Source organism: Desmodus rotundus, chromosome 2 (genome assembly GCF_022682495.2).
Source record: "Desmodus rotundus isolate HL8 chromosome 2, HLdesRot8A.1, whole genome shotgun sequence".
In the NCBI taxonomy this organism is placed as follows: Eukaryota; Metazoa; Chordata; class Mammalia; order Chiroptera; family Phyllostomidae; genus Desmodus; species Desmodus rotundus.
Genome location: NC_071388.1, coordinates 98,760,722 through 98,775,857, shown reverse-complemented (window position 1 = coordinate 98,775,857; position 15,136 = coordinate 98,760,722). Strand labels below are relative to the sequence as shown.

At 38.2% G+C, this 15,136-nt stretch overlaps 1 protein-coding gene across 4 annotated transcripts in view; it reads left to right on the top strand.

Annotated features, from left to right (window-relative positions):
• POLQ (DNA polymerase theta) overlaps positions 1 to 15,136 on the top strand; it is a 143,580-nt gene that overhangs the window by 8,936 nt on the left and 119,508 nt on the right. For all 4 annotated transcript variants that reach the window (XM_045185961.2, XM_024578062.3, XM_053918417.1 and 1 more), the window contains 4 exons: positions 1,454 to 1,562; positions 4,817 to 5,039; positions 7,327 to 7,474; positions 9,595 to 9,741. In XM_045185961.2, the coding sequence (XP_045041896.2) occupies positions 1,454 to 1,562; positions 4,817 to 5,039; positions 7,327 to 7,474; positions 9,595 to 9,741 (627 nt within the window). The remainder of the gene's footprint in view (positions 1 to 1,453; positions 1,563 to 4,816; positions 5,040 to 7,326; positions 7,475 to 9,594; positions 9,742 to 15,136) is intronic.

Sequence of the window (15,136 nt, the reverse complement as noted above, 5' to 3'; positions counted from 1 at the left end):
TCCTCATTTACTATGCATAGGTTTGTTTTGGGTGTTTATCTTTTGCAGACAACAAAGGATAGGATGTTGCTAAATACATCAAAGAAGGATATTTGCAATGTAAAGGGAGAAATGGTCAAAACCGGTTATGCTCCATACCTGGAAGGTCTAGCTCAGATTTTAGGAAGATAAAGATACTCAGTAAACATTTGCTGCCTCAGGGTGAGGGAGTTTTAGCAAGAGCAAGTCTCATAGCAGTCTAGGTACAATGCAGGGCTAATTTCCCATGGGAGAACCTATCCATAGACGAGGATCCTGCCCGCCAATCTTGCTCCCCACTGGCTTTTCTGAGTGGGAGCTGAGCCACATTTCCCACGCGTGGAACGGTTCCCCATAAAGGGCCTTGATTTTGATGGGAAGAATTTGTTGGGTAGACGCCAGTGTGCACAGAAACTGTGATGTTATGAAAACATTTAACTGAAGAAGGCATTGGTTGATACTCAATTTTTAGTAGTTCTTAGCATTATTCCAAGTACATAGACTGGTTTGATTCTCCAAGCAGTGGAAAAGGGGATTATCATCATATTTATGCTTTGTAGTAGGGAGACTCCCTAACCTATCATAATCAAAAAGAAATATCCCTTAAAATAATTTCTTTCATCTTGATCTGATTCTGTTTTTCTTAGCATATTTCTAACATCAGTATGGTTGCCCTGGTTGTATTTCCCATAGAAAAGTTAGCATACTGAATAACTGTCATAGATATTTTTGATACCTCATTGTAAATATATTCTACAAGGTTATCAATTAGTGTTTAAGTAATAAGAGGAGTTTTCCCTGAGATAGCCCTGACTTTAGCTAGTCGTTGATTTTTAGATCCAGGATACATTGTAGTAGGATCAGTTATGGTATCTGAAATATCTTAGAAAAGAATTGTCCAATATATAGAATCTGCTTTTTGTTCTACGATTAGAAATTTGCATGACTTACTATATATTTTAAGGATAGCTACTGATTATTTAAGATATAAGATATTCTATGCAGCAGAAAGAAAGAAGGAGCTCCTACCCTTTGCAACAGCATGGATGGAACTGGAGAGCATTATGCTAAGCGAAATAAACCAGATGGTGAAAGACAAATACCGAATGATCTCACCTTTAACAGGAACCTAATCAACAAAACAAACAAGCAAAATATAACCAAAGACACTGAAATTGAGAACAGGATGGCAGTGACCAAAGGGAAGAGGGGAGGGAATTTCAGGGGGAAAGGGAGGGTGGTGGAAACAGGAGGGAGGTGGGGAGGGCTGGGGGGTTGGGCTGGGGTGGAGGGGAAAGGCAGAAAACTGTACTTGAACAACAGTAAAAAAATAATAAAATAATATGGAAAAAAAAGATATAAGATATTGAGTCCTTAAGATTCTTTTTGGATTTGTGAAATTCTGTAAAAGCTAGTATCTGGAAAATCTCTTTAGGAATTGTGGTTGTGGATGAACTGCATATGCTGGGAGACTCTCACCGAGGGTATCTGCTGGAACTTTTGCTGACCAAGATTTGCTATATTACTAAGAAGTCAGCACCCTGGTGAGTACATGAAATAACTACACTCCTGAGATTCTAAACAATGTTGAAAAAGTATCTACAAAAGTGAGACCCTGGCTGGGTAGCTCAGTTAGTTAGAGCATCTCCTTGATATGCCAAGGTTGCGTGTTCAATTCCTGGTCAGGGCACGTACAAGAAGCAACCAATGAATGCATAAATAAGTGGAACAACAAATCAATGCTTGTCACTCTCTCCTCTCTCTCTCTCTCAAATCAATCAATAAAAAGAGGTGAATAACACATACAAATCACATATATTAAAGTAGAGTAGTATTTATTTAGTGTAAACTCAGATATAGTAGTTCATTTTTGTTCCAAAACAAACACTTAAGATTTGAGAAATATTTTAGATTATTTTGTAAATATTCCTAAATTTCTGACTGCTGATCACTTTTATGATAGAAAAATAATGTTATTATTATTTTTCTGTTCCTTGTACAACCGGGGATGGCAGAGTCATGTTCACCCCCAACCCCCGCCCTGGGTCACCAAGGGCTGCTGTACCCTTCTGGTCTGGTCGCCAGGAGCAGAGGAGCTCTTCAGTGGCAAAGCTCAGCAGGCAGGGGAGTTGGGGGTGGGGAGTCCAGCCCCAACCCGGCCCACGAGCCTACCAGGTGACCTTCCTACTGCAAGGTACTGGAGATCAGACTAAGAGTATGATAGACTTACTATTCAAGTTTTTGTTACTTTCAGTTACAGACACATCTTACTTAGGTAGTCAAGGCCAATTTTGAAAAGTAACGTTTTTTTATTCACTACTTTGCAGAGGCAACTACTTTCAACTTTTATAGCTTTATAAACATTTTATTCACAGTGGTATCTCTCAGTGCAGCTACTTGAGTTTTTAGTTTCAATATATGTTAACTTCTTACTATGGAAAATGAAGATCTAGCTCTTTTTTATTTATTTACTCACCCCACCCATTTTCTCCCTTCCCCATCTCTCTTCATTCTCTCATCATCTTCCCGTTTGCCAAATGTAGTGTCATAATTTTGCTGAGATCCGTGTTCAGTTACACCATTATGACTACATAAATGCCACTGTCAGCTGAGCCATGGAGTATATTATGATTACTTTTACTTTCTAAGTGACATTTTATTCTCTGAAATTAACTTGTCTTCTTTGTTTGAAGGCTTTGTTTCCTATGTTCTTGTTACTGACCTATCCCCAACCTCTCCCCTGTGTAAATCTCCACCTAATAGGTTCCAGTACATTTGCTATTCTACAAAATTCATCTTCTTGAAGAAGTTTCTCTTAAAGCCTTCTGAGTTGTTCCAATCTATATAAGTGGTTTATCTACATTATGTGCTGCATAGAAGTTTTCTTGGGATCTTTTCTTCTCATCATTCATTCCAGTAGCTTTTTGCTTGAGTCAGAGCCCCCTTTTTTGGGATCTCATGGCTCTTTCTTGATTTCCTTCTTCATTTTGGTGGAGACATCTTTCAGGAATTTTCACTTTATTTCAATGTACAAGCTGTTACGGGTATACATTTTTTAAACATTTGCATGCCTGAAAATGCCTTACAATTATTTGAGAGATTGTCCAGGTATAAAAGTGAAGGTTAAATTTTTTTTTCCTTTAGAGTTTTCAAGATATTTCTTTATTTTCTTGTAACAATTGAGAATTCTAATGCCATGCTAATCCTTTATCCTTTGGATATTTTCATTTTCTTTGACAGTTTTTAGGAGCTTCCTCAGTATTGTGAAATTTCACATTCATGTGTCTTTGTTTTGGTTTATTTTCATTGATGTGCTGGGTACTCAAAGATTCTTTCAATCTGGGAGCTCTTGTCTCTTAGTTTAGGGAGATTTTAACACATCTCTTGCAGTATGTAAAAAAATGTAGATACATCTGTATTGCAAGTCAGGAGGCATATAACTAACACAATTAGCAAATTTGACCTTAATGTATGAATGTAGAACAATTTCCAAATACAAGCATATTATATATATTTTTTCAGTTATACATGGAACATTTACCGAAAAAAATTTACTGTGTGCCGGGCCATAAAGCAATGTAGTTTAAAGGATTTAAGTTATTTAAAATACATTTTCTAACAACAGTGGAATTAAGCTGGAAATAAATATGAGAAAAGCATAATTAGAAAATGCCCATGTGTTTGGAAATTAAGAAACAAATTTTGACCTATTCTGAGTCAAAAAAGTAATCACAATAGAAATTGGAAGATAGTTTGAACTGAAAGTATATTAAAAATATTTCCTAACAAAACTCGTAGCCCTGGGTAACGTGGCTCAGTGGATTGAGCTCCGGATTGTGAACCAAAGGGCTGTAGGTTAGATTCCCGGTCAGGGCACATGCCTGGGTTGCTGGCCAGGTCCCCAGCATGGGGCATGCAAGAGGTAACCACACATGGATGTTTCTTTCCCTTTCTTTCCCCTCTCAGTGAAAATAAATAAATTCTTAAACAACAACAACAAAAAGCCCTGGCTGGTATAGCTCAGTGGATTGAGCGTGGGCTGAGAACCAAAGGGTTGCTGGTTCGATTCCCAGTCAGGGCACATGTCTGGGTTGTGGGCCCGGTCCCTAGTGAGGGTCACGTGAGAGGCAACCACACATTGATGTTTCTCTCCCTCCCTCCCTCCCTTCCCTTCTCTCTAAAAATAAATAAATAAAATCTTAAAAAAAAAAACTTGTAAGTTGTAGCAAAAGGTGTTTTTAAAGGGAAATTGATAGTATAAAATATATGTACTATTAAAGAAGAGAGACTGAAAAATTAATCATTTCTCAAGAACTTAGAAAAAGAATTAATGTCACACAGAAAGTAAAAAGAAAGGAACTAGTCAAAAACAAATCTAATGAAAAAGAAAGTCATTATTCAGAACATTAAAAATATTCTACAAATCAATATGAAAAAAACAGACCCCAATATGTCAATGGGTAAGGAACTTGAACAGATAAGAGGGTACACAAGTGACCCCTAAGCATGAAACAGTGCTTAATCTCATGAGCAGTCAAGGGAATGTAAATTACCTCTTCAGAGAGAGATTACCACACTCTCTAAAATGGCTAACACTTGGTAGTCTTTTGTGAAAACAGTTTCACATCATCTAAGAAAATTGAAGCTCATCTATGACCTAGTAATTTTGCTCCTAGGTATATACCGTGAAGAAATGTATGCTTGTATGTACCAAAGGACATGATCAAATGTTGTTGGTGGCACTATTGGTAAGTAATACCATGTATCTTTTAACATCATTTTCATTTGTTTTTCACAGCCAAGCAAATTTAGCCAGTCCTCTGCAGTCTTATGCCGTGCAGATTGTAGGCATGAGCGCTACTCTTCCTAATTTGGAGTTCGTGGCTTCCTGGTTGAATGCTGAACTCTACCGCACTGACTTTCGTCCTGTACCGTTGTTGGAGTCAGTAAAGCTTGGAAATTCCATATATGACTCTTCAATGAAGCTCGTGAGGGAATTTCAGCCCATGCTCCAGGTGAAGGTAAGTCACTGTTTTTACCTCACTACCTCCTGTGCTTTGTGTTCGATTGTGTTTTCTAGCAAGTTAAAAGGTTTTGAGTTATGTGAAGTAGGAATTGCAAAGTAGTTGAATGTGCATTACATATCCATTAGAAACATTACTAATATTAAGCTAATTGGTTTCATCTTAAAGAATTGGCAGTGATGGTAAGAGAGGAAATGTAGTTGTAGCTTCGATTTAAATGACTCATTTTCTATGAGTAATACAAAATAGTAACTAATTTTGTAGATTTTTCTTTTTAACTGGGAAAAAAATTTCTTATGGTTTAGTTTATACTAAATACTTTTTCCACATTATAAGTAGTTTATAATGTGGAAAATTAAACTTTTGTTAAATGATAGGTTGTAAATATAGTAGAGTGGAAAAAAACCCATCATTTTTGGAGTCAGACAGACCTACCTCTGATACTTAATAGATACTTGATATGGCTGTGATATTAGTTGAATCATAAAACCTCTCTGAATGTAGTGTCTTCATGTATAAAATGAGAAATAATACCTACCTTTAGTATTGTTGTAAGAATGAAATATGATTTTAAAAATTATCTGGCATCTGGAAAGTGATTGATAAATGATAAATTCCCTCCCACAGCCCTAAATACACTTAGTAAGTTTTAATTTACAGTATTTTTCTAAGCGTGGGTCTCTGAATACTGAACTAGCAAAGATGGGTCTAGAGCTGGGGTCAGCACTAAATTCATGTTTCAGTGCCCTTGTAGCTGTGTGCCTGCAGCCTCCGTGTGCCTGCTATGGAATTGTACTCAGTTGCTTTGCTCTGTAATCCAAATTTCACCTGACTGTGCCTTGGTTACCTCAATAATTATGTATGTAAACATTTAGTTACCCTTCTGTTGATCCTTTTCTTCTATTACAATGTCCATGCCTCCACCCTTTTTGAATCACTTTCAACTCTTACCCAAATTATTTAAAAAACCTCCTAATTGCTCTGTCTGCTTCAACCTGGTCCCCTTCCATCTATGTTTAAATCAAGAGCTAGTAATTTATTTAGAATTAACATCAAGTCATATAACTATTCTCCAGAAAAACTTGTGAAGGATCCCTTCTCATTTAGAATGAAAGCCGACGTCTTTACAGTAGCCTGCAGGGCCTACACTGTCTGCCCTCACCCTCCTCGTGCTCTGACCTCACCGGCTGCATTTCTTCTGACCCCCCAGAGCCTGGTTGCTATTCCACAGTGTGCCACGAATCTCCCTTCTCAGGTTCTCTTTGTCCGGAATGCTTTCCCCGCCAGGCGTCAGTATACTTTACTCTTCCCCTTTAGACCTTTACTCAAATGTCACTTTCTTAGACCTTCCTTGGCCACCTTATCTAAATTAGTGTCCTCTTCTTCCTGATCCCTATTTTCCCTGTTTTATTTTTTCCTTAGCACTTTTCAAAATTGAGATATGTGTTTTATCTATCATGTTTTTGTTATTATCTATTTCTTCTTATAGGAGTGGAAACACTGAGGGCAGAGTTCTTTTCTGCTTTGTTCTTCATCCCCAGTGCCTAGAAGAGTATCCATCACCTAGTAAATATTTGTTTAGTGAGAGAATGGATGGATGAATTAATTAATTCAGTTACACATACTGACCTTCCAGTTTTGGGAACTCCCTGGGCCACCCCTGGCCCATATGCTCTTTATTCTGTCTAAAATGTTTCCTCTGCCCCTCAGTTACCTTATATTGAGATAATGCACTGCCCCCCCCCCCCCAACGTCACACCTCAGCTAAATCATCATTTTCTCAGGGAAACCTTTCTTTCAGATCTTTCTGTCAAATTTATGTTAAATATGAAGCATCAAAACACCATAAAACTCTCTTTTATAGTACATCTATAAAATGTACTACATCTATAAAACTCTTTTGAAATACAAATGATTGCATTTTACATTTATTTGTTTAGTACTTTAACATGTTTCTCCAGTGAGACCTAAAACCCTTGAAGATAGGACATTGACTTTCTTTTACTCACAATTATATCCTCATTGTTTGAGGATTGGAGATCAATAAATATTAGTTAAATGAATAGAAAATATTTCTTTCTCACCTTGCATTTTAAGGAAGTTTATTTCTTTTCCTCCTTCTTGTTTTCTTTTTTCATTGTTTGTTACTAACTTTGTAACTGATTTTTATTATGCCTTTGAGTAGAAAAAAAAATTTCCCTATGAAGCAAAATGATTGACTTTAAATTGATGTAAAGATGTTTTGAAAGTACTACTGGAGTAGTTACTTATTTTTCTTTCTTAGGGAGATGAAGACCATGTTGTCAGTTTATGCTATGAGACTGTTCGTGATAACCATTCAGTATTAATTTTCTGTCCATCAAAGAAATGGTGTGAGAAGCTGGCAGATATTATTGCCCACGAGTTTTACAATCTACAGCATCGAGCTGACGGTAGGTTACTAACTGAAATGTATAAAGAACCCATGGACAAAGACAACTGGGGGGGTTGCAGGGGGGAGGACTGAATGTGGGAGGTAGGGGTGGGTAGGGCAGGGAAAAGTAACGGCGGGGGGGTGTGGGTGGGAAATGGGGACAACTGTAATTGCACAACAATAAAAAAAAAAAGAAACCCTCCATACTTAATACATTTTGCTAAAAGTAACTAATGATTATATTAGCAAAGCATGGCTCTCTTTCCTCATTGCCTCCACCTGCTCCCAAGCTCTCCTTACGAAACTATGCTCTTGTGACCAGTCCTCTTCTTAGCCTCATTATGGACAAGGTGTGCACACACTCCGTCCAACAGTCAGACTTTACAAAACTGGATCTATACAGATGTGTACCCAGGTTCTTCCTCTGGGACCCATGGGCTTTGAGGTGATATGTATGAAACTGCACACGTACACACTTTAATGGGGCACACAGCCATATCTTTCTTTATATTTCCAAACTTTAAAAAGAATCACACATACATATATATGTATACACACATGTGTGTGTTCATACACATATTTATTTAAAAATAAGCTTTATTTAAGTACAGTTTATATATAATAAAAAGTACCCATTTGAAGTATATAATTTAATCAGTTTTAATGGATGTATATACCTCTTTAACACCCACTATAATCAACATATAGAACATTTCTATGACCCTAAACTGTTCTTTTTTGCTTTTCTTGCTATTTCCCTCTATCTCTAGCACAGACAACCACTTATCTGCTTTTTGATATTCTAGATTAGTTTAGTCTTTTCTAAGAATTTCATGTAAATGAAGTCATGTAGTATATGTATATGTCTTTTGTGTCTGCTTTCACTCAGCAAGATATTTTTAAGATTCATCTAGATAGTTACATTTATCAATTTGTTCCTTCTTTTATTGCTGAGTCTATGGCATAACCAACAGTATATATTTTTACTGATTTTACTAACCTATGATCACGTGAGTTCCAAGGTAAGTGTAGGGCAGACGGAGACCAGTTCCAGTCACAGAATATTAGTATATTTCATGACTTCACTATGCCAGTGGCATCATGAGGATGGGTGATGGATATTCCAAACCAAGTTCCAACTAGTGAACTGCCTGATATTTATATTGGGTAGGCTCTAGTCCAACATTATAATGTCTTTTCTAGTTCTCTCTTAATTGGTACTTTCTGTACTCTGTCAACTTGTATTCCTTATGTTGTACCATGGTAACTTATATTCCATAGTAACCAGAAAATTTATTATTTCCTTTGCTCGAGGTTCTTTTATTTTGATTTGTTGCAGTGGTTTGCAAATCCTAGTGCTTAGACTAGAGCCTGGGCTATGATGAAACCCCAGAAAAGTAAAGACAAGGCTGCACATTTTTCATAAAACTAAAGTTTAAATTCTGAAATTATCCCCTCATTTTTTTAAAAGTTAAAGTGACTTTTCTTTTGAAATAAAGATATTGATCAATGTTAATTTTAAAATTTTTTGTTTATTTATTTACTCATTTATTTTTTTATTGTATTTTTTCCATTACCATTTATCCTCCTTATTCCGCCCTCCCCGGACAGAGATAGTTAAGATCTTTCTGGAGGAGAGGTTTACACAGATAGGTAAAAACAAAAGGTAATGTGATTACCATGTTGGTGCCAAAGAGGCCAGAAAAAATTGTCACATAAAATTAGGCTCCTAGGTAATTCTGACACTGTTGGCGGGACATACTCTTAGCAAGGATTTTGATTTTTAGGCTCTGTGTGGTAGTCATTATACTCATATATAATCTTCTTCTTTCAGCTGGTTCCTTGAATCCCCTCCTGTGGGCTTCGTCTCACTCTAGTACAGTGCTGCCTAAACTCTGGTGAACTTTAGAATCGACTGGGGAGATTGTAAAATTCCTTACGTCCACATTGTATGCTATTCATCACAATGTCCAGGGTTGAGAGAAAGTCATGAGTATTTTTCAAAGGTGTAAAGGTGATTAGTATACATAGTAGTTTTGGATTCATTGCCCTAGTGTTTAGATTTGTAATGACTAGGCAGATAACACTTAAAGAGGTTCAGACAGAGGTGAACATGTTGACAGTGTTTTCGTGTGACAGGACTGGAAAGATCATCTGAACTTTCACCAGTGATGCTGGAACAAAAGGGGCTCCTAGAAGTGATTGATCAGCTAAAACATTCGCCTTCAGGCCTGGACTCTGTATTACAAAGAACCGTACCATGGGGAGTAGCATTTCATCACGCAGGTATCCATATTTATAATGTTAATAAGAAGTCCCCTCCAAAAATCCTCACAATTTCTTTATTTTTGTATTTACATGCATTTGATTTCTTGTTAACCACACTTAATACTCTTAGATTTCATGTTAAGAAATTGTGTGATTAAGATTAAGCACAAGAAAAATGGACATGTTTAGGGTTACTCTACAGATAAGCAAATTTACTTAGTCTGTTTACTGTGTAAGGAAACCTTACTTGCAGTCAGTGGCTGGGTGTCACTTGTTTCAGGGATTCCTTGCTGAAGTCTTAATATTAGGCTCCGTATTTCCTGGTGCAACACATTGCCATTACTCAGAGTGTATTTTCTGTTCTTCTGTCTACAAATTTAATGCCTTTTCCATCTTAACTAAGTACTTCCCACCTACTGTGTCCATAACGTTTGCAGTTTGAGTGGTGACAGCAAAAGTAGCACGCATTTCTTTTCCCTTCTTTACAATTTCACAATAGAAGATTCATTCTTACTGTAAATCTTAGCAGCCTCAGCATGGTTATGCACCGCTTAACGATGGGAATACTGTCTGAGAACTGTGTCGTTAGGCAATTTTGTTCTTGTGCAAACGTCATAGAGTATGCTTACACAAACCTAGGTGACATAGTCTATTATTTCCCTAGGCTATATTGTATAGCCTGTTGTTCCTGGGCTATAAACATATATACAGCGTGTCACTGTACTGACCACAGTAGGCAACTGTAACACAATGGTAAGTTTTTGTATCTAAATATAGAAAAGGTACAATATAAAAGGTAAAAACTGGTACAACATTACCACGAATGTAGTTTACAGGATTGGAAGTTGCTCTGGGTGAATCAGTGAGCAAATGCTGCGTGACTGTGAAGGCCTAGAATATTACCGTACACTTCTGTAGACTTACTAACACTTTAAAGTTAGGCTCCATTAAATTTATAAAATGACATGAGTTCAATTCAAGCACGAGAGCAAACGATGCAATCAACAGATCCAGGAAGCACAAGATGTGTGCGGCTCTTGTGGAGTAACTTGGCATACTGCTTTGCTGGAAGCTTTTTTAATAAGTAGAAAGAGTATATTCTAAAATACAGTAAAAAATAAAGCAGAGTAAATACATAAACCAGCAACAGTCATTTAGTATCACCATCAAGTATTCTGAACTGTCCATAGTTGTGTGTGCAGTACTTTCGCGTGACCGGCAGCGCTGTAAGGCTTACACGAGCACAACCACAAACATGTGAGGAATGCATCGTCCTGCGACGTCACTAGGCGATAGGAATTTTTCAGCTTCACTACAATCTTATGGCACCACCACCATGTGTGTGGCCTGTCATTGAACTGAAATGTTTTTATGCAGTGCGATTGTATAGTTTTTTTCCTTATTAAGTAGAGAACTTCCACCTTTTCATTTAAAGGAAGCACTTTGGGGCTTCTCCGTGGCATATCCAGATTGCCATTAATACTCTTGCACTGTGGGACTATTATTAAGTAAAATAAATGTTACTTGAACGTAAGCATTGCAGCACCAGGAATCAATCTGATCACTGAGATGGCCGCTAAGTGACTAACGGGCAGGAAGTGTGCACTGTGAAGAATGCTGGACAGAGCGATGACTCACATCCCAGGCAGATGGAAGAGGACAGTGTGAGATTTTGTCATGCTACTCAGAGCAGCTTGCAATTAAAAAATTCAGAATTATTTATTTCTGGAATTTCCCATTTAATAGTTATAGATCACAGTTAACTGCAGGCACCTGAAACCGTGGAAAGCAAAACTGCAGATAAGGGGAGCTACTGTACTTGCTAACCCAATTTTATGCCACTCTGAGCGTCTCCCTTTATCTCAAGGTGTATTGAAATATTGTTACACATATAGGAAGATCAAACTAATTTTAGAAATTGTCATATTGTATTTTGAGAGGGGTAGAATGTTTAAAAATCAACTAGGTTGTCAAAATTGCAAGGATTATGATAGTCACTGAATTAAATAATTTCTTTCAGGAAGTGGTCTTCCCATGATCATATGTGCTAAGCATATGATTAAGAATATATAGTTTCTAAGATTAGGAATTTAACCTTTTCAATTTATTTTAAAACTTTTATCATGCTATATATAAATAAGTTTGTAAATATATGTACACACACATATATGCACACATGTGAATACACAGTTGACCCTTGAACCACATGGGTTTGAACAGCGTGGGTCCACTTACATGCAGATTTTTTTCAATAAACAATTGGAAAAAGTTTTGGAATTTTGCAACAATTTGAAAAACTCATGGGTGAACTGTGGAGCTTAGAAATATTTAAAAAAATTAGGTATGTCATGAATGCATAAAATATATGTAGATATTAATCTATTTTAATATCATAGAAAATGAGCTTAGTCTATTTAAGTCATAAAATATACACAGATCTATTATAAAAAGTTAAAATTTATCAAAACTTATGTGTAGAAACACTTACAGACCATACATGATGCATTCAGAGTGTGGAGAGAAATGTAAACAAATGTAAAGATACAGTAGTAAATCATACCTGCATAAAATTAACTGCAGGAGGAGAACCAAGATGGAGGCGTAGGTAGACACACTGCGCCTCCTTGCACAACCAGAACTAACAGAAAATCGAATTGCAAGGAAGTCCGACAACCAAGGAGATAAAAAATAAAAGAAACATTCATCCAGACCAGTAGGAGGGGCGGAGATGGGCACTGGGGTAGAGAGGACTTGCGTTACTGCAGACTGGGGGAGTGTGGGATGAACAGGGCAGGCAGTCGGACCTACAGCTGCACATTCGCGCACAGATAAACCGAGAGGGCCGGACTCAGAGTGGCGGAGAACGGGGCAGGCAGTGCTGCCGGTAGCAGACCTCTGCGGCCCCACATTCGTGCATAGATAAACCGGGACTAATGGCAGGGGAGCAAAGCAGACTGCGCAACCCAGGGCTCCAGTGCAGGGAAACAAAGCCTCAAACCTCTGATTGAAAACACCTGTGGGGGTTGAGGCGGCAGCAGGAGAGACTCCCAGCCTCACAGGAGAGGTCGTTGGAGAGACCCACAGGGGCCTGGAGTGTGCACAAGCCCACCCACTCGGGAACCAGCACCAGAGGGCCCCATTTGATTGTGGGTAGCAGAGGCAGTGACTGAAATCCGGCAGAGAGTGGAGCAAGTGCCATTGCTCCCTCTCGGCCCCTCCCCCACATGCAGCGTCACAGCAGTGACCAGCATTACTCCACCCTGGTGAACACCTAAGGCTCCGCCCCTTTACCTAACAGGTGTGCCAAGAGAAAACAAAAATGGACCAAATGAAAGAACAGATCAAAGCCCCAGAAATAATTCAACTAAGCAACGAGCAGATAGCCAACCTATCAGATGCACAGTTCAAAACACTGGTAATCAGGATGCTCACAGAATTGGTTGAATTTGGTTGAAAATTAGATGAAAAAATGAAGGCTATGCTAAGAGAAACAAAGGAAAATGTACAGGGAACCAATAGTGATGGGAAGGAAACTGGGACTCAAATAGTGCTGTGGACCAGAAGGAGGAAAGAAATATCCAACCAGAAAAGAATGAAGAAACAAGAATTCAAAAAATGAGGAGAGGCTTAGGAACCTCTAGGACATCTCGAAACCTTCCAACATCCGAACTATAGGGGTGCCAGAAGGAGAAGAGGAAGAACAAAAATTTGAAAACTTATTTGAACAAATAATGAAGGAGAACTTCCCTCATCTGGCAAAGGAAATAGACTTCCAGGAAGTCCAGGGAGCTCAGAGAGTCCCAAAGAAGCTGGATCCAAGGAGGAACACACCAAGGCACATCATAATTACATTAACCAAGATGAAAGAGAAGGAGAGAATCTTAGAAGCAGCAAGAGAAAAGGACACAGTTACCTACAGAGGAGTTCCCATAAGACTGTCAGCTGATTTCTCAAAAGAGACCTTACAGGCAAGAAGGGACTGGCAAGAAGTATTCCAAGTTATGAAAGGCAAGGACCTACATCCAAGATTGCTCTATCCAGCAAAGCTATCATTTAGAATGGAAGGGCAGATAAAGTACTTCTCAGATAAGGTCAAGTTAAAGGAGTTCATCATCACCAAGCCCTTATTATATGAAATGTTAAAGGGATTTAAGAAAAAGAAGATCGAAAATAGGAACAGTAAAAATGACAGCGAACTCACAGTTATTAACAACCACACCTGAAACAAAAACAAAAGCAAACTAAGCAAACAACTAGAACAGGAACAGAACCATAGAGATGGAGATCACATGGAGGGTTGTCAATAGGGGAGTGGGAGGGGGAGAGGGGGTAAAGGTACAGAGAATAAATAGCATAAATGATAGGTGGAAAATAGACAGGGGGAGGGTAAGAATAGTGTAGGAAATGTAGAAGCCAAAGAACTTATAAGTATGACCCATGGACATGAACTATAGAGGGGGAAGGTGGGAGGGAGGGGGAGGGCAGGATGGAGTGGAGTGAAGGGGGGGAAATGGGACAACTGTAATAGCATAATCAATAAATATATTAAAAATTAAAAAAACAAAAAAAATTAACTGCAATGCATATTGTACTACTGTAATAATTTTGTAGTTACCCATTCAAGCATTTCAAGAAGCACCTAAATTGCTCGGTGACACTAATCATCTTGTGAGCAGTTTGTCTCTCCAGTAAACTGGGTGTTACAGTAGAAAGTGACCTCTTGCAGTTCTTGCATATGTTTCACCATGTTTGGTGCGGCGCCGTAAACCGTGGATGACACCAGGGGGCCCATGCCGAGTGCCGCTGGTGATGCTGGAAGGCTCCTGAGAAACAGAGAAAAGTCACGACGTTCAACGTGACCAAGTTGAATTGCTTGGTACGTACTGTAGACGGACGTCTGCAGCTGTGGTTGCCCACCATGTCAAGGTAAACAAGTCCAGCAGAAGGACTGCTGTAAAAGAAGAAAAGGAAATCCATGAATCCTTCACTGCAGCTGTGCCAGCAGGCAGGAAACCCTTACACTTTTTGTGAATTACCTTTTTATCTTCTATTGAAAATGCAGCTTTTATGTGGGTGCTGGATTGCTATAAGAAAGGCATATCTATAGATTCTAATATGATTTAAGAAAAAACAAAGTCATATGACAACTTAAAGGAAAAGGAAGGTAAAGGATTTAAAGCTAGAGAATTTAATGCTAGCAAAGTATGGCTTAATAATTTTAGAAAGAGTTTTGGCTTAAAAAATGTCAACAGGAGAAGCACCTTCTGCTGTTCAGACACCATTAAGAGAATTATTGAGGAGAAAGGATGTCTGTCTGAACAGGTTTTTAATGCAGATAAAAGTGTCCTATTTTGGAAAAGAATGCCACAAAAGACATTTATTGATAAGGAAGAAAAACGAGCACCAGGATTTA